The 20,605-nt window shown below is 45.4% G+C and overlaps 1 protein-coding gene across 5 annotated transcripts in view; it reads left to right on the top strand.

Annotated features, from left to right (window-relative positions):
• LOC105010631 (arginyl-tRNA--protein transferase 1) overlaps nucleotides 1–20,605 on the top strand; it is a 76,732-nt gene that overhangs the window by 12,698 nt on the left and 43,429 nt on the right. For 3 of the 5 annotated variants that reach the window (XM_010870067.4, XM_010870068.4, XM_020047405.3), the window contains 4 exons: nucleotides 2,844–3,055; nucleotides 5,763–5,891; nucleotides 7,889–8,017; nucleotides 18,901–18,933. In XM_010870067.4, coding sequence (XP_010868369.2) covers nucleotides 2,844–3,055; nucleotides 5,763–5,891; nucleotides 7,889–8,017; nucleotides 18,901–18,933 — 503 coding nt within the window. The remainder of the gene's footprint in view (nucleotides 1–2,843; nucleotides 3,056–5,762; nucleotides 5,892–7,888; nucleotides 8,018–18,900; nucleotides 18,934–20,605) is intronic. The other 2 variants (XM_010870071.5, XM_010870069.4) reach the window with 2 other exon arrangements.

The following is a 20,605-nucleotide window of genomic DNA, read 5'->3' as shown; positions in this document are numbered from 1 at the left end:
ACAAAATGTGGAGAAAGTTAAGGGGTCTGAACTTTCCAAAAGCACTGTATGTCACTGTGTTCCTGTGTTTATAGAACTACTTAGTGTGTGTGTGACGGGGGAGGCTGGGAAGATAGATTTTATGAAGTGTTAACTGCTAAAGTGGGGGAATCGGTCTTCCACAGGAACAGACCTGTCAGGCGTCGTCTTTACTATGGCTGCACGCTCTTTGTCCATGTGTTTGTGTGATCCACGTTTGTGTATTTTTAGGGACCAAAACCTTTTTTTTTTTTTGTCCAGTCCCTATTAGGGAAAATGCAATTTCTGGGTCAGAGGTTTGGTTTAGTGGAAAATGTACAATAGGCCATAGTGTAAGATTAGTGATCGTTTAAGGTGTAGGCATTAAAACTTTGGTTTAGTGTAAGGTTTGGGTTTACGTCTAGAGCTAGGTTAAGTTTAGGCATCCAAGTTAAGTTATTGAGGTTTAGGTAAGGTTTAGGTTTAGGCAAAATTAATTTAATGGTCAGTGTTCCATCTCTGGGTCCCCTAACCCTGTGAAAGAGCAAGTGTGAATGATGGGATGTGTTAGGAGGGCTGTTTCTTTCAGGGCATGGACCAGACAAGCTGATTTTGGACAGGTGTTCACATGTTTGCAGATCAGTCAAACAGCGTTCATCCGAACACAAACCAGATCGTGGTTCTGGTCTGCTCTGGGACCGCTTTATCTTGCCCTGACTGTGTTTAGTTAACACTCATGCACAGGGAAACCATTTGACCGTCCTGTCACACTCCTGGTCTCTGTTTATACCTCCTGCTCGGAAATGTTCACTCACTTTAGTGTCACCTTCTAAAGACTAACAGGAAACTGAGAGAAGGGGAGGCATATACAGAAGGAGATACAACTGTCTCCTCAGTCCTCCGACATTCTTTAATTATGCGCATCAGTTTCGCTGTTTCTCGGCATCCAATAGCCCAGTGGTTTGAATGTACGGCTACTAGGTCAGTTCTGCTGTGTCAAGGTGAAAGGTCTGTAGACCCACCCTTGAGCAAAGTGCTTCATCCTAATTGCTCCTGATGAGAGCATCTGCTAAATGAATTAAATGGTTGGTTGGCCAGTCCCCCCTCTCTCTCTGTCACTCCATCTCTGTGTCGGTTTCTCTTTGTTTCATATACTCACTCTGTGTAATCTGGGATCAGACTAATTCAAAAAGCCACTGCTCCTTTACGAATAATGAAAGCGCTGATCCGCAGTCAGTCTCTCTTAGCTGAATGATGTGTAATTGAATCCGATTGGCTCATCCATATTCAACACCGTACCTTGGTCTGTACTGCCTGGACGCACGATCTCATGCTGCTCCATAACGTTAGCGGCCTGACAATGGCACATCGACCATGTCTGCATGAGGGACTTATCTCCTCTCCGGCGGCTTTTACTTAGGCAGCATAATTATGAATAAATGAGTGGAAAAGGGGATCGGAATTGGGCTGCCCTGTTAACACAACTTGCACAACTAATACTAAATCTTTCATTGACGTCAGTAGGTATTAACAGGCTCCCTGTGGTCCCGTCCCTCCCCTCCAGGGTCTCTGTGGTCTGTGTTGTCCACCGAGAGGGAGGTCTTGCTTTCGGTTGGTGGCTGGCAACGGGACAGGCAGGAAATGGGCCTCGCTTCCCTATTGCTCCAAACAGGATGTGGGCGTGTAAACTGTCGACATGAGATGCCCGGAGTACTAGAGATCCTGGCTCCAGGCCAGCAGGGGAGGGATGGAGAACGGAGCTGCATTGTGGAATATAGATGTGTGTGTTAGAGGTGTTTTTCGTTGTACCAATTCTGGTGCATAATCTTTCTTGAACAGAGACTAATGGAACAGGAAGGGACTTCGTACAGGTTTTTTTTTCTGCACAAACATGATCGTTACCTTATCTTAACCCCAAAATCCCAACAGTATTTCCTAATCCTAAAACTAACCTATCAGCAATAGCTTTTCCTCCAGGGCCCAAAATATATGGCCAATCAAAGTGGCTTGTTGGTCCTCGAATGTTTTAATAAAACCTGAACGCCACACCTTCCTACTTGAGGTCCAGTAATCTGTGATTCTGAAAAAGTACTGACTTACCCGGGAGCTGATGTTTCCTCATCTGAACCAACTTGTGTATGCACACGTCTCTGTTTTTCGATTGGAAACTCCCCCTAGGCAGTGGAGCTTCCATCTTAATATGCTTTCATTTGAAACGGACGGTGTGCGCAGAAAGCTGAGTCAACAAACACAACCCCTGTAGTTTTACAAGTCCTGGAGTGGTGATGTCATGTTGACAGCATTTTGGAGGTAGGTGAAAACGACTTCCATTTTGCTCTGTGTTAAGCATTTGTGTACGTATATCTGTGCTTTTCACCATGGGAGCGTGCCCATGGGAGTATGTAAAGCATACAAGGCAACCCTTATTCCCCCAAGGGGGCCTGCCAAAGCCATTGAAAACCTTGCCTCACACCCACAAAATAGCACCAAACGTGGGGGACAGCGGTTAGCAGTTACCACCTCTTTCACTCACTACTGAGCTAATAAAGCTCACCCAGGAGTCTTGCATAAAGAGAACATGATCTTCTGTTCCTCACGGTAGTAATTGTATATGTGTATGTGTATATATTTCATAAGAGTTTGTGACTCTTGGATTTTTGTACCGTTGTAGAAAAGCCCCACCCATGGTTGTCGTTGGATGGTGATGTGTTCTTACCTTGTCAGATACTTGCACGCTTAGAAAGAACTTCTAACCCCACTCATACATTCCGATTTCGAACAATATATTTTTTCTTTCTACGTCCTCTCCTCACCTTTCCACCCCCCCCCCCCCCCCCCTCTTCCAGGGGTGGGCCCAGACCCCGGCAGGCCAGTGTGTCGGAAGGCGAAGGACCTACGGAGGGAGCGCCGTCTGCAGAAGGATCAGAAAAGACAGCAGGAGAGCGGCAGTGTCCCGACCTGTAACCCCGCCGCCACGCCCGTCCCTCCGAGCCAACCCAAAGCCCTGGAGGAGTTCATCGATGAATCCCTGCCCGGTAGTCCCCTGCATCGCCTCGAGGTGAGAGACCCAGTGAACAACCGCTAGCTCCTTCCCTTAGATCCAAATTCGCCGTCTTCTGTTCTGAAGGACCTGGATTGGGGTAAGTAATATTTGGATGCCTTCAGCCCAGACCAATCAGAGGGCCTCTTCCCAGTGTCTTTACCGTGCACGCCTCTCGTTTGGAGGATGGTACCGTCAGAACCCAGGTGGAAAACCCAGCGACCTCACAACACGCACAAGCCAAACCAAACAAATGCCCGACAGCACGCGCTGGCTCCGTTTAGCCCAAGTAATCACGTTAAAAGCCTCGCACAGAGCTGCGCGTTGTTTACAAGTGATGGAAATTAGCTTTTGGCTCAGGGACGTAGCACAGTCAGGGCCGTTTCTAAAATGGACCCTATTTCCTATATAATGCACTAGTGAACTTAACAGGGGACCATTTAGAACACAAAGCCAGGTCAAGAGAGGTCTCACTCCAGTATAAAGCATTGAGCTGTCCTCCTACGTTGAGGCCGATAGGAGACTAGAGTGATGTCAGATTCTGGTTAAGATGTACCTGTGAGCCAGACTTTGAGATGAGCCGCTCCTTCCCTGACCTGTCTCCCTGGGGTCCCGCGAGTTGGGACGAGCCAGACACATCTCGCAATCAGCTCATCTTAGCTAATGAGGTTACATCGATTGGCGGCGGTGATTAGTCATTCAATTTGCTTAAGCGAATGCGCCCGCAAGGTTGAGCCGCCCGATTTGAAAGTTAATTGTTTGTTTTCTGCCAATTTACGGAGATTTACAGCGACGCGTAAGTCTGAGACATTCTAGCTTCTGATTCTAAAGCGTGCAGATGGACACCAGTTAATACCCGAAATTCAGATGATACAGAGCTCAGTGGTTCTTCATCGTTCTGCCTGATCCAGATGAACTGAACATCATGGATCGGATTGAATTGAAGTGTGTTGACGAAGAATAACTTTGACATGCCGTTCCAAATTTCCCTTTGAACGTTTTATGCAACACTGGCTGACCCTGGACAGGTAGCCGTGCCCCTGCTCCGATTGATCTTAATCGTGAATGTAACAATGTTGACCAGCAGGGGTCAGTGTCGCCAAGCGATTCCCAGACCCTCGGAACACACCCGGGAAGTCTACTTCAGAGCTTTCTTCTCAGGAAATGTTCTCCTTGGTCAGCCAATGTACACAATCACTTCAGAGCGTTTTATTTTTTTGTTAAAGTTAGCAGGATTTGGGCTCCCACCGAATTCCACATGCGGAGCAGCCCAGCTTCTCACAGGGGGCTTTGGCAGGTCAATATCTCTCCATTTTAATTAACTGTACACCCAAGCCGCTGGTATTAAGTGGCATTACAGAAACATTCTTGAAGCTGTTCAGCGTCGTGCTGTCGGAGCCGTTTCGTCCCGTTTGTTATGAGAACGTGACGTTTCCGACGAACTATCTCGGCTGAACTGCTCTCTCTTGGCTCAGTGAGACAACTTCAGCGTGTCAGAGAATGTTTCTGGCGTTTCAGAAGTAAATTAAAGAGGCCTTACTATTATCTTATATGCGTGTGGCAAAACATCTTTTTGAATGTACGACACGTGTGTGTGTGTGTGTGCTCGCCAAGCAGTCATAAGAGAGCCATGTGGGTGTCCAACTCAAATAAACCCTGGGTAAAATTCCCTCATAGGCTTCTTTCAAGGAGGATTCCAATGGCAGAGACATATTGGCCAACAAAAGCTTCAAAACAAAGATGTTTAATTAAAATGGAGGTCAGGGAGTGTTCAGAGAGCTGAATTCTCTCATTCTCAAAACTGCATTCTAAGCTTTGTCTATATTCATAAGGTCCGGCTGACTGACATTTGGGCCAGTTTTAAACTGGTCCTACTCTAATTTAGTCATGGTAAAACACTGGGAAGACGACTTCAGTGGTGAAACAGACACACATTGTACACTTGAATCACGCATTTTACAAACAAACGCTACACACACACACACACACACGTCATGTATGTATGAAGATATTCCCAAAAAAATCAGGAGTGCCTCCCAGGTAAGTGTTCGATTCTTGTGGTATTCACTCCCGTTCTTACGCCGCTCTCACCTGAGGCACAAACGCTCTCCTTGCAGGCACAAACACCTCTTTTCTCAACACTGCTGTTCTGGGTGTAGCACAGACACCTGTGCTTGCAGAAATACATAACTGTATTGTCAATAACTGGCAGAACCCAAGCCACCTCACCATCTACACAAAGTGAGTCCTGCACGCTGTTTCTTTTGTGGTTAATTCACTCGCAGGCCTTGTTAAATCGTACTTGGCCCTGCATGTCTTCTCTCCCGCATAAATGTGGAATATGGAAAGCTTACATTGTCTCCTCTCAAAAACAGTTTAATGCAATAATACAAAATGTCTGCTTGAAAATGTTCCCACGGACCTCAGAGGAGGAAAAGAGCCTGGATGGTTTAAAGCTTTTTCCATTCCCGTCGACTGGCGTGGCATGAAAAGGAGAAATGGAATATCCGCCAGCTTTGTAGCTAGCTGGCACCCATAAGCAGCAGTTTATAGAGGAAGAGGTGTTTTTGTCAATCTTAAGTTTATCGTCTCTTTCTTTCTCTTTCGTTATTTGAATGTGATGGAACCTATTTTGTGTGGATTTGCCACCACTTATCATACAGTGCCCTTTCTGAATGCCACTCTTGTTTAACCCTAACCCTTCTCTGCTCGTCCCTCTTCAAAGGTGAGGCTAGTGCGCTCCAACCCCCCCAGTTCACAGTTCAAAGCCTCTTTCGACGCCTCCTACCAGGTTTACAAACTCTACCAGATGGCCATTCACCACGACCCACCAGACAAGCCAACTGAGAGCCAGGTCAGGGGTCAACCTGCTCAGTGGGCCCAGAGAAGGGAGGGTGGGAGAGGATAAAGAATTTGCTTTCGATATCCAAGCACCATGACCAGCGCTTAGATTGGGTTGATTTCAATGTAATACGTCCTTTGGATTTTAAAATGATGACCAATAATGAGAGTGAATTGACTTGCCTTTAACTATAAAACTTGCTTTTGAGTTGAAAACTCAGTGACCACTGCTAAGATTAAATTATTAAATTCAGACATTTCTTTGGATTGACAGACAGCAGACTAGTGACCACCTTGTCAGGAGCGCCTTGTTAGCATTGGTCAAACCCGCTGACCACCTGGTGTCTGGAGCTTGGCTAATAGTACAGCACATGTTCACTGTGTGACTGAAGTCCCTCACTAGTGGTCTGTGTCTTCAGGCAGGGAGGATGATACAGATGGATAATGGGTTTTTGTGAATGAGAATGGAGACCGTTACACTTTGTGCATATAGCAAGCGCTCTTATCCAGGGACTTACAGGTGATTTTAGAGTTGTTAGCCATGCTCAATGGCAGTCTGTTTCAGTTACTGGCCAACACACTCGCTTCCAGGCTCTCTGCTGCCCCAGAGGAAATGTAAAGAGGTTGGAACTGGGTGAGATGAAAAGGTCAAGATAACTCACATTTAATTTCAATGAAGGAGTGTGTGGGTGTGTGCGCAAGAAAGCTCTCTTACGTGTATGGTTGTGTTATTCTGGGGATAATAAACAGTTTTTTACCGGTTCCCACAAGGATATGGGCTATGTTTAGGCTAAAACATAAAATGGGATTTGATTTGGTTTGAGTGATAGAGGTTTTGTGCGGTTTAGCCTTAAAGGTTTTGTTATTGTGGTTAGGGGAAAGGCTAGAATCAGGGGATAGGGAAAACAGGAAAATTATTGTTCTCGTCTCCTCGAGGATAGAAAACCGAATGTGTGTGTGTGTGTTTATGCGTGGAAATGAGGGAAAACATTTCCCCCCACGATGAGGTGTGCAGGTGCTCTATTCTGTCAGGGTTGGTATTCTCTGGCTTGTGTTTTAAATGACACCAAATCCCCTAGTTACTGCACTCCTTTTTAGCAGGGCCAATAGGATCTGGAGGGAATAGTGCCATTTTGGATGCTGTCTCTTGCTGTTTGGATACGAGGGCAGCCAGTAATTGTGTTGCTCCGTCGCTCATCCTTCCTGCTGGCCCGTCATCACCCAGCACTTAAATTAAATCTCTGCTGCTAGTTTTTATTCCAACCGTTCACAGCTAACATCCTGCACTTTTTTCTGCTCTAGAGCTTAAGGTACTGTGTCGGTGTTAGTTGGTTGTTTTTGTCCCGTGGTGGCTATAGACACGTGAGAGGATGGTCTCCGCTTTGTTGGTAGCACAAGACATCTTCTCTTAGGCTGGGTCATTATGCTGTACCTCAGCCTGATTTTTGTCTTCGTCATACCCCAGTGCTTCAGGCTATTTTCTCTTCTCACATCTGCGGGCATAAGAGAGTGAATGTGCCTATGTAGCTTAGGTCTCTGTTTTGAATGTTAATGTACACGGACTGTGGATTCCAAAGGTTCCTTTTTGTTAGCCTTTGAAGTGGCTTGGGGTTCGATGCACTAGCCTCATCTTCAGCTTCCCTGGACTTCTAATTTCCAAGACAAGAACCACCGTGGGCTCCCAAAATCATTATTTTCTGTTTAATTGTTTTTTGGATTTGCATGACTGATCTCATCACCCAAATATTTTGGGGGGGGGGACTGGCAGTCTAAATTGCTTTAGTATAACCTGCTTGTGGGGTTGGTGTAAAACCTCTCCCTTTGTTTTGGGGTGTTGCTCATTGTCCCTCCAAACCATCAGCCCTTTTCAGCCCGGTCCACCCTCCGATCCGCCCCTCTGCTCTCCCAACTGATGTCCTCGTCGTCCATTTCTGCTCACACCCTCCTCCTCTCTACTCCTCCCTCTCCACTTCTCCACTCCTGCCTCCCTTCTCACTCCCCATCCTGAAGGTGAGGCTAGTGCCCGTCAATGATGACGACCCTCAGTTCGCAGCCACCTATGAGCAGTCGGCGGCGCTGTATGCGTGCTACCAGATGGCCATTCATGGCGACGCCCCCTCCGAGTGTAACGAGAGCGAGGTACGGTGGCAGTTTCGCCCTCACGCCCGTTGTAGGCTAATGCACCACCACATAATGCTCCCATGCACTGTGCTGTACACCGCCACCCTATTAAATACTGCTCCTTCAGATACACGGCACTGTCAGTAGAAGGGTTGAAGGCCTTTCTGTTTGCAGTTAACTTGAAGTAAATATGAATATGCATGCAATGGCTTTACAAATTATTCCTTAAATGTGAACGCTCATGAAATAAATGTTTACCCGGTTCAGCTGCTAGACTTTTTAAAATGTATGATGAGATTTCTGCCTCGGCATTTCCACGCGTTCCCTGCAACGCCCTTGATTCCCCGTGACCGCCTAAGATGTTGACACGGCTAGTCACCTGCCTGTCTGTTTGCATAGTAATGTGCTAGTCTAACCGTTGGACCACTCTGCAGGCCATTGTGTGGGCGCGTTCCATTGTGTTTTGACAGTGATTTATCATTGAGTCAACTCAAACCATTAACTCGGGGTGACTGCGCACTATGATGTCATTATGTGTGGACTCAGTCCACTCTGGGCTATTATGTCGCTGTGTCTTAAATGTGATCTTTGTTCCTTTTATAGTGCACTGCTTTTGCCAGAGACAATAGGGCCCATATACATGCTCTGTTCGAAAGCAGTGCTCTATATTGGGAATATGGTTTTTATGGGACTCCACAGAGGATTGAGGAAGTCACACATGCTTCCATGGAAACCCCCAGGTTATTAATCACTTGATTTCAGTCTAATGTACAGGAACTTATTGGCATGATACCCCACTATCAACAACAGGACTTATAAGCCCGTGAATCAGACCAGGAATTGAGCTAATGCGGATAGTGTACTTTCCCTCTAGGACTAATAAAGGATCCACTATCTATTATAAGAATTTTGTTCATGTCAATGGTGTTTGGGTGTGTGTACATGGTAGCGCATGAGCTAATGTGCATTTTTGTTATTTAGCATACTGTTTTATTCAGAGACAATAAGTACTTACCTTCATGGTTAGGTAGCATTTAACCATGTTGCATACGGATTTGCAGTCTTATGTATATCATTAGCACCAATGCAAATTTACCATTGTATTTTACAAATTATTACAGAATGCACAGTTACATGATCATGCTGGGCAGTTAGATGTCATAAAAATAACCTAGACAGCTAGCTTATTCCTTACAGTGTATACAGTGAAAAATTTGTGAGTATATATCTAACCTGCTACGTTTGCCTTTCAAATTAATACTGAATGACTTAACACATAACTGCGTAACTTGCTTACTTGGGGGTCAATATAGCTGAATCACCATATTGACCCCCAAGTAAACAAATTGGGAAATGGCCTTGCTGTTAAGGGGCTATCAAGAAATGTTATGCAGTCATCATAGCCGCCAAGATAACCAAGCGATTTAACGTGTCTATCAAGCCTAGCCAGGAAGTTAGAGCAGCAAACAAGTTACAAATTGCCAGATTCTTAACAACAGTACAAATCCACAGAAGACAAATAAAACTGACCTTTGCATTCAGAAAGATAGCAATTTGCTTATTTATTGTTAAGAGTTGCCCTGAGTAATCTACCTGAGCCAGGAAGAGAAACACTTGATATGCTGTGTGCCTAAAAGCACAGAAGGCATGAGATATTTAGCACTTTCCTGAAATCTTATCTTAGGTGGATAGGGATTTTATTTAATAACCATCTGTGACAAGTTAGGGTGGTCATGTGCACATTGTCATTTTGGTTAAGTGTGGGGGAATGCTTTGAAGATTATATTAAATGTATACCTACCAGAAGTATGTGAGGGAGTAACCTGTCAGAGCTTTACATTGTTCTGTAAAACAACGCTCCTTACTCTGCTCTACCCTGAGAGTCCAATAGGTGCTTGCAGCCGAGCTGGCTAGCTGACATGTCAGAAATAGGTACATTGTATTTGAAAGTTAACTTCCAGTGATATATTCCAAAACCGGTATCTCAGTGATCCAGCGGGCAGGCGATGGGGTCAACACCACCAGAGTTAATGGCATTCTCAAGCTATTTAGTGTTTCTTACTTGGTTGGTCCTCTTCATGATGTGGGCCACAGTGCATTCTGGGCTGTTTCAAATATATGCAAAAAAAAAATTTTAATATATTTTGGCCTTATTATATTTATTGCCTGAAAAGAGTGTGCGATTAGTTTTTCTATCCTGCAAGTTGGATCCGACAAATTATTTTCACCTCTCTTGAGTTGACCATATTGTCCCTAGAACAATTTAACATGTTTTACTACAATGCTTTGTTACTTTAGTGGGTAAAAACCTCCTACTGCCTATCTTTTAACTAGGCTAAGTGAGACAACCAAGCGCGGGATATAGCAAATGAGCATAAAGGGTTGTGAAAATACAAATGATTAGTGATACCCGTTTAATATTTTTCAGCCCTTTTCTGTCGCAACTAAACTACAGCTTTCTACAAAAGGTTCATTCGCAGCTTAATTGAGACAGACAGCAGGCTAGTGAATTATTATTGCTACGCCGGAAATAAAGTAAAATTTTTGAGTGTGGAGCAAAACTTTGTGTGTTTTATCCCCTAACCATAAATCATCTGCAGTTGAAATGGTTGCTATAAACCAGGGGCGTTTTTGTTTCTGGAAGGCCATATAAACTGGTCGAAAATAGCCGCCATTTGGGGAAGAGAGGTGGAGGTGGAAGAGAGGCCTTGTAGTCAGGATGCGGCCTCAGGATATTCTGTCTACACTCCAAAGGACCCCCTAATATGATAGAGCTCTGGTCAGAAGTAGAATACTACATGTGAGAGAGGGTGCCATTTATGACGCTGCCTTGCTCACTCGATCCTGTGAGAGCCCTTTGTCCCGAGGGCCCTAAAAACCTGCCCCTGGCCTACCTAGCTAGCTACCTGCCAATGGCGCTTTGAGAATTTCCCAGTTCTCCACCTTGTAAAAATGAGCAAATGAATGAATAATAAAAAGCTGTCCAGTTCTGTCTGAGGTGGTGGATTCTTTCCCGGTGTCATAACTAGACAAGGACTAAAAATAACGACGTTGTGCACAAATGTTTGCTTTTACTTTTTTTTTTTTACTGCTGTGTTGGGCACACTAGGACCTTCCAAAGAAAGCAAGGAAAGGTGCGGTCCACAGCTGTAACATCAGCATGTTGCGTTGCCAGATTTGATGATTGATTGTTGTTTGTCTGGGAGGAAGGTGGAATTAGGTTACCAGGTTTTGCCAGCTTGAGGTATTGATGGTGGTATATATTGAGCTATTGGCAAATGTAAGGGTGTGTAGATAGTGTATTATCCAGCTTTGATGACTTGCCCTGTTTCTCCACCATACAAGTGAAAAACACTATTTCCCAATCCTAGTGGGGAATTAAGCAGCCCTAGTTCAGACTGGTAGCTTTCAAATGAATAGACGTTTGTTTTATGTACAGGCTTATTGTAGGGCTTTTGTGGAGGGGTTCATGACAGGGAAAGTATCATGGTTTATAGTTTGTCTGGTGTATGTACAATATTCCAGGATTGAGCCAAACAATAGTCCATTGTTTTAGATGGTGTAGTTGGCCAGGGGTAAGGAGCTTGGGGAGGTTGGGACTAAACCATTTGGGGTAACTCGAGCCTCCCCAGGGGCCCACTCGGACAGATGTGCACAAGCACCCCTCGACAGCCCAGTCCCTCTGCCTTGGCTGGCACTCACCATTCTGCTTGACTTCACCAACCCTGCCCTGATTAGTAAATTCCAACCTTTCATATTTGACCCTGTGTACATGTTAGTTTAGACACGCCCCCCCCCCCCCCACACACACACACTCACTCACTCCAACCCCCACCCTGTGTTCCTTCCATGCTGTTATTGGGCCACTCTATTGTGCTCGTAGAGCCAGATCCAAATGTAATCCTCGAAATATGCTGGAAACATGTCATTGGCACTGCTCATGCATATCCGGCCCTCAAGAAATGCAAGCCCCATAGGGCAGTGGTGTTCAAACCTGGCCCTCGAAGACCGTTCCACACCATTTTTTCAGTCCAATCTATTCAGGGACTTATTTTAGACCTGGGACATGAGGTGTGTGCACTGAATGATCAGGGGGATCAGAAGGCTAAGTCCCCGATAAGAGGGTTGACATTGAAAAATGGAGTAGATCTAGTTTTGAGGGCCAGATTTGAATACCACTGCCATAGGGAATACCACTGCAGGTACCTAAGCCTAGGGGCGGACTAGGACCAGATATCGGCCCTGATGGCAAAAATGTTTCCCTTGGGTGACCCATTATTAACCTAATAATGCCTATTATGCAAAAAACTGAGGCCAGTCCTTTTGGCCTATGACAGATGGTTTGTGTCCCTTCACCAAAAAGCCAGGGGAAGAGACGACAGGAACCTCTCAATATATGTCACCTTCCATAAACTGAGCCCATATTTCCCTTCATCCCTACCAGCCCATCCCCTTTCCTCACCTGCCTGAAGCTCCTCTCCTCATGCGTGCTCCTTCCAGCCGAAGTTACTGAGCAATGGGAAGTAAAGTGCATCGTTAAAGGTGCTGACGGCTGATTAGGGTTCCTGGTGACCTGCCACGGCCAGTGCTGCATAGGGGAAGTCGGGTCATGTTGGTGTTTGCCGAGGTGTTGGTTAATCCATGGCAGTTTTATCTAGGGGCATGTCCTGGAAAACTGTGGGCCAACACATCCGTCTGAATTCAAATGCTTTTGTCTTTCCGTCTAACTTAATCAGAATAAAACTCTGCACACGGAGCATGTCTGGAATACTAATATTGTGTGTTTTTGTGGGCATGTTTCCTCCCTTAGTGGGAACAAAGGCTCTTTTTTTCTTTTCTTCTTTTTTTAACTCTCACACCAAAGCGTGTTGTCCGCTGAAACACACTATCCATTACCCAGGCTGAACTCACGCACACTTAGCATTATCCAGACATTCAGAGAATCGTAGCTGGTCTTTGCCGTTGTGCTGAGCCGTGACTGTGGCACATGTGGCATTCATTCGCAACTAAACGAATCCTGTTCAAATGGTCTTTACTCCTGAGGGCAGACCGTAGTACCCTAGGCACGTCATCCAGGCTAATGGTTTGCTGTGGACCGAGAAGTGGATGGTGAAAGACCATCCAAAGGGCTTCATTTAGAGAAAGGCAAAGCCATGGCAAATGTTGTTCTACACAATTTCCTAAATTATTGTTTGACCGTAATTCAAATAATAGATTGAATAATTTCTTTACAGAAAAAGAATTCAAATGGGGGTGGGAACGGGAGACATACAAGTTGGCAAATGCTTTTCAGAGAGGAGCTATGGTCCGTTAAATGTTGTGTTGCTTTGCTGCATCACGTGTGTGCGTGTGTTTGTGTGTGTCCGTCCGTGATGGCTTCTTGCCTCCCTAATAGTATACAGATGAGTGTTTATTATAGGGAAGGGAGAGAGTTGTGTGGAAGAAGTGATGGACTGCACGTGTGAGGGCGAGGAGGACCAGCGCTGTACAGGAGGTGTAGTCCTGACCCCTTGGGATCTGAAACGCACACCTGCTTCGCTGGGTTTTTCAGTAAAACAGCGAGTACTGGTAGTGGGAATGCAAGTCAGCGTGCTTATGCGCCCTTTTGTCTGTTTGTACCATTTCTTTGTTGGCCTGTGCCGTTACATGCAATTCGGTGGTGTGCGTTCTGAGTGTGTGTGTCTGTTTGTACACAGCCTGCTGTACATTGTTTGTGGACAGACCTGGGTCAGAGCTGCCAGGCTCCAGGAGAGCCGGGGAAGTGGCCCGAGCGGACACATTGGAAAAACGCTTGGCCCTCTGGGTACGATTACTGAGAAGTCCCTGCTGATGTGTGCCTAGAAAGGAGGGCGGGTGTTGCCAGCTTTGCCAAATTCGACTCTGGCTGTTTCTCTGCTACTGTTTATGTTGATTGTGTGTCTCTGTTGTTGTCTCTGTCTTCTTCCCTGTCGGCCTCTTTGTCCTCTCATGCTTTTTTCCCATTCGATAATTTGACAGAAGATCAACGCTACAAGGCCGGGCAGCAGTGTGCTTTTCTCCTTTAACTTTTCAGCTTTATCTGTTGCCGAAGTGCGCGCGTGCATCTTCAGTCCGGAGCGTCTTCCTGTGGCTGTGGAGAACGAGGGAGAGATTAGGAGCAGCGTGATTAGTTGTATGGCATTTTGTTGCTGCTGTTTGAATGAGTAATTCCCTCCATTTCCCATCTCTCCTGATGTGGAGCTGAGGGTTTTAGAGGCTGCGTGCGGTTCTGATTGTAGTATTTAGCACCACAGGGAGCACTGTTCCTGATACTTTTATAGATCGAAACCAGGTGTGTGCGCGTGCGCGTGGCTTTGTGCGATGGTTCTGATTGTGGTAGACCACTGGTGGCGGAATACATCAAATCTGCAACAAATTGACATTTAATTGGACACCATAACAAACCAGGATCTACGGTTATATGTGGTGGTGATAGTTCAGTGTCTCTGTGAGACAGAGTGACAGTGTTGGTCCTCAGAGTTCTATACTGCCGTGCGTGCGTGCGTGCTGGTAAGGATGGGCTGGTAGGGATGATGCAACCATCGTTCTTCGACACAGACCCTGAGCGAGCAGGACTCATTTTTAAGCAGAATTGGAGTTTCCTTTCGACCGGTGAATTGGGTAATCCCCCACGCTTCGACACTCCATGACCGTGTGTTCTAGGGACAACAAGCCTGAGGGTCGGAGGTGGAATGTCAACATACTTTTAGATAAAATTTGATTAGTTGTTCGTGTTATACTCACCCTCTTGCTTAAAAATAAATTAAGATGTCCAGTTTTTGATTATGGCCTATCCTCATTGCAGCAATACATTAGGTTTGGCCGAGTCAAACATGTAGAGACGAGTCCTCCGTCTGTCATCTCGCCAGCCGGTTGTGCTAACTTATACTGCCTTCCCAAGACCTGCTGGGTACTGCTGATGTGCCCTGACCAGAACTGGCTGCAATGACACAGCTGGACTGTTAGGCAGTGACTTACACCCTATTAAAATGTGGAAAGTTCTAGGCCTGTCCTACACCTTTTCCTCTCTGCCTGTCACTGTTGATGTACTGTGCCTGTGACACTAATGCTCTGTGCCTCAGAGCGGGGCCAAACTCTGGAAGAGAGAGATGGCTCTGACATGCCGCGCCTGCGATTTCATCCCCACCACAGTCTGGGAACAGGCCTACACAGCGACTGACTCTCTCATGGAAGGTTTCTCTCCTGAGCCAGAACTGTCCCTCCCAGTGAACCATCGACATTCATCACTCACTCGGATTGGCTGTATTCCTCTATATGTGCTTTATACTTAAGTCTCAAGTCTTAGCCTTAACCTCAACTGAAAAAATAGTTTTCTATGGTTGTGAGGACCAGGAATCTGGGTTCAACATCCTTCATTTGAATACCATCTGCACCTTATGAGAACCCTGGCTTTAACTCCAAACCTAAAAAAATACATTAAAGTGAGGAGCAGAAAGATGTCCTCACTAGTAATCAGTTACCTTGGGTTACTGTACTTTGGACATTTACTTCTTACTAGTGTAGTAATACACAAAGGAACACACACACACAGACTAGACCGTCTGCTAAGCGCATGGACCCGGATCACACACACACACACACACACACACACACAGACTAGACCGTCTGCTGAGCGCATGGACCCGGATCACACACACACACACACACACACACAGACTAGACCGTCTGCTGAGCGCATGGACCCGGATCACACACACACACACACACAGACTAGACCGTCTGCTGAGCGCATGGACCCGGATCACACACACACACACACACACACACAGACTAGACCGTCTGCTGAGCGCATGGACCCGGATCACACACACACAGACTTGACCGTCTGCTGGTCACATTGTTTTTTTCATTCTTCTTCTCTCTTGACTCTGTGTAACTCCTGGGACAGAGGCCAATTGGGGTGTGTGTGTAAAACACAAACAATGCTGTGCACACTTGTGATTCGGTATGTGTGTTTCTGCGTAAGAGTGTGTGTGTGTGGATATGCATTAGCCGTGGGTCGTGTGAGTTAGTTGTCTTCTGGCTGACTCTTTGGACCAGTGGTTTGAGGCTCCAGGCCCAGTTCCCCCCCACAGTTCCCTAGCGGCCCTCTCTGGGGTTGTTGACAGGAGGAATGACACCGCTGGCCCTCCGGTGTCACCTAGACAAAGCGAATCAACAACAAATCAAAGAGGGAATGAGAGGGCCGGGAGCTTAATGTGACTGGCATCCTAACATGTAACAAGTTTTTTGAATTATCCCTGAAGTTTCCCGCAGCAAATCTTCCTCTGACTTAACAATGGTGGAAGCTTTGTCGATATTCATAGCGGCAGATTGCAAAGCGTTTGGAGCATAAGCATTACCCGCAAGGTTGCTTGTTCAAATCCCCATGCTGACAAAGTGAAACAATTTTTTTTGCTGTAGCACTTAACCGTAATTGCTCCTGTAAGTGTCTCTGCATAAGGGAGTCTGCTAAATAACAGAAGTGTAAAATCTATTTGCTGTTGTTAAGAGAAACCAGCAAGAGAGGTCACATTAGGATATTATTCATCTTTGCGTGTCATATTTGGCATAATTATTGCAAAAATTGGTTGCATCTGGGTCAAAACTCTAGTATTATTTTTTTCGTAACTTGTTTGCCATCTTTCTACATTGGGGGACAATTAATGCACTTTCATTTCCGTTACTGATCTTAACTCGATTTCTAGGGGTCCAAATGGTGCGTCCCTCAGTACTGCTGAATCACTGCGGTCAGTCGATTGATTCTTGAGCGTGGTATTCCGACTTTGCCTGGGACTCTCGTAGATTATGGTTTAAACTGCGGCTCTAGCAACTCCTTGTGGCCAGTCAAGGGAATTCACGCTCAATTGTGGGCTATAGCCAGAGATTGCGTTTTCCTCCAAGTTTTGGCTGCAACTTTCCGTTTGAGCAAGCAGTGTATTAAGAAGTAGTTGGCAGGATGTCTATGAGAATTTGGCTGTTGTGCCTAATCCCCCTGACTCTTTCTGATTGGACAAAGGGCTGTCAATTAGACATCGGTGAAATCAACTGGCGTTAGCAGTTTTTCAGCCAATTTGGCTTTGGTGAATTCCTAGAAAGAAACAAACAAAGACGGAACGGAGATGGAGAGCGAGACCTAGTGATGTCAACAGCCATTTAGTTAATATCCTTTTACCAAGCAGCTCACACACATTCTTTTATTTTTGGGCGCTATTTCATTATTTCACATCCCCCTCCACTGTATAGTGATGTCTGTCCAGAATCTGTCTCCTGTATTTACACTGATCACCCATAACATTATGACCACTGACAGGTGAAATGAATAACACTGATAATCACGTTTTCATGGCACTTGTCAGTGGGTGGGATATATTAGGCAGCAAGTGAACATTCTGTCCTCAAAGTTGATGTGTTAGAAGCAGGAGAAATGGGCCAGTGTAAGGATCTGAACACTTTGACAAGGGCCAAATTGTGATGGTTAGACGACTGGGTCAGAGCATCTCCAAAACTGCATCCATCGTGGGGTGTTCCTGGTCAGCAGTGGTCAGTACTTATCGAAAGTGTTCGATAAGGAAGGAAAAGCGGTTAATGCACCTGGGGAGTGAAGGCTGGCCCGTGTTGTCCGATCCAACAGAAGAGTTACTGTAGCGCAAATTGCTGCAAAAGTTAATGCTGGTACTGATAGAAAGGTGTCAGAACACACAGTGCATCGCAGTTTGTTGTGTATGGGGCTGTGTAGACACAGACCAGTAAGGTTGCCCATGAGGAACACAACAATAAGTTCAAGGTGTTGACTTGGCTCCCAAATTCCCCAGATCCCAATCCATATGAGCATCTGTGGGATGTGCTGGACAAACAGGTCCGATGCATGGAGGCCCCACCTCTCAACTTACAGGACTTAAAGGATCTGCTGCTAACGTCTTGGTGCCAGATACCACAGCACACCTTCAGTGGTCTAGTGGAGTCCATGCCTCAACGGGTCAGGGCTGTTTTGGTGGCAAAGGGGGACCTACACAATATTAGGCTTGTGGTCATAATGTTATGGCTGATCGGTGTATGTTTTATTTTTCTACAACCACTCGCTCTCCTTCCGCAAAGACAGTAAAAACCCCATGGACATAATTGTTACATGAACAAATGGGAGAAATGTTATTTCCTTGTGAAACAGAAAATCGGTATTGGACTCTGTGTGTCTGTGAGCAAATTCAATGTACACAGGAAATTACAAAAGGTGTAGGTCAATGTTTTATTGGAAAAGTCTGATTCGATCAGACCCCTGGTCATTGAGCTCTCGTGTACCAAAATAATTTCGTGGTCGGGGGTTAGAGTCTTGCATGGTGTGCGTCCATAAATTGGATGCAGAGTTTGCAGTATAGTTAATACAGGAAATGCTGTTTTTACACTGTGACCTCTCATTGTAAGTCCAGGTTGTGCTGTATTAGTTTATATAATTTGACTTATATACCCCATTTGGTTTATTTATTTTTGTGATCAAATGTTTATATTGTATACTCAATCATCATACAAATCACGATTGCATCATTATAGCATGCCCATTATTGAAATATCAATGGAACTTATTCTGCTTCTCAATGTCACTATACCAAGCTTTATATCAAATTCATAATACTTGTTTCAATTTGGAAACGTAATACAAGGTTTCTACCTCTTAATTTCATACTGAATCTACTCCAGATTTGATAGATCACCCCTTAACAAGCTCCAGACTGGGCTTGTCTCACCATAGGTGATAGCAAAGGAAGAATTACTTTAATTAGAAAACTACGCGCTGAGTGAACCTCAAACCTAACCGTTTCTTTTTCTTTCTTCCCTCCCACGTTCCTGCCCTCCCACGTTCCTGCCCTCCCACGTTCCTGCACCAGTTCCGGAGGTTCTTGTGTGACTCGCCACTCGAGGTATGTACAGGGTCGTTCCACAGACGTTTATGTATGCCTGCATCCTGAAAGAGTGTGCCCATCAAGTTTTCATATGCAATGAATGTATTTCTTTTATGTGAGAACAGTGATGTGTGATTTGTGTAAACCTAGAGGGGCCAGATGAGACATCCCCAATCTGAAAATATCCAGGTCCGTATGATGCAAATCTGTCATCCCTAGCATCAACACACTTCAATCATTATTTTTGCCGGACCGCGTAAGCAGTTAGTGAAGCGGACTTGTGAACTATAGGTCCCAAGTTTGTATCTCCTCGCAGGCGAAACGATGTACGTGTTATGAATTATTCCATATAGACTAAAACTTCAACTGTATCAGTGTCATTCACAAATGGCCAGTTAACTATTAAAACGGCCAGTGGCAAAAGAGGATTTGTTCAAGATAGAGACAAGAGGCTATACTGACACCCAGCAAATGTACAGCTCTGTGGTGTAGTGGTTAACGACACAGCCTTTCACATGGGTGACCCAGGTTTGAATCTCGATATGGCAACACTTTCTATTGCCGGCCGGCTGAACTACGCTTGCCTGGTTTCTTATTTTCTATTTTTAGTAATAATTATTTCAGGTCTAATAGAGTAGCAGTAGCTAGCTAGCCTTGAATATGAATGTATGCTTTCCAGTTATAAAATCCTTACCTAGCAGTTAACATGTGGTCTGTACAAACACACATTCACAGTCTCTTCATCCTTGTACTTCCTCTACAACGGTCCTCCAGCAGGATTCAGGAAGTGGGTATTGTTTCATATGGGAGGGCTTTTTGGCTGCTCAGAGGGAGGCGGGTTGTCCAGATTGTGCTCTGTATGAGACCACGCTGAACACAAGGCCTGCTGCCTTCTAACTGGACTCTGAGACAGGCTGGTGTATGTCTGGAGTGTGTGAGTGCATGTGCGCGCGTGCGCACGCAAGTACAGGGAATCTGTTGGCCGTTGGTGTGAAGAAAAACCAGCAGCTGGTCTCTGGTCACGGGAATAAGCACCGGGGAAGGTTGTTTTTGTTTATACAGATTTGGACACATGGATGGTCATGCTGAATTCCAGCCATGTTCATTGATAAAGGTAACCCAGTGTAACCAATCACATCAAAAAATTACCGGTGTACCAAAACTGGTGCAAATCATTAGAAAATAATTTGAATCTAAATATGGAAGGGTACAACCTAGCTGTCACTTGTACCTTGGAAACTGATTCCCTCCTGGGCTTTTCATATGTGAAATAGTCAAGAGTTTACAGGGAAGGGTGCTACAAACATCCAGTTAGCAGCAGTCCTGTGGGCGAGAATGGCTTGATGAGGCCAAAAAGCTAAAAGAGGACAGCTCTTGGATCCTTGCCACTGACGGGCTATGTCAGCAGACTGTTACACCAGGTCCCACTTCTCTGAAAAACATTATTATCCTAGAATTCACTGGAATGGTCGAGCAGTCACCAACACTGGTCAGTTGGGAAATGTTAAAATATTCTAGTGTAGGATGCTTGAGTAGCCTGAGCTGTCCTCAGACCTCGACTACATAGAGCATCTTTGAGATGACATTGAACGAGTAGTTATTTTTATGGGTCCACATCCTTATGGATTGCAATGACTACACACTGCTGGCCAAAACAAATGATTACACCACCTCAAGATTTATTCCCAAA

Source organism: Esox lucius, chromosome 6 (genome assembly GCF_011004845.1).
Source record: "Esox lucius isolate fEsoLuc1 chromosome 6, fEsoLuc1.pri, whole genome shotgun sequence".
Taxonomy (NCBI): domain Eukaryota; kingdom Metazoa; phylum Chordata; class Actinopteri; order Esociformes; family Esocidae; genus Esox; species Esox lucius.
This window is presented reverse-complemented; position numbering and strand designations above follow the sequence as displayed.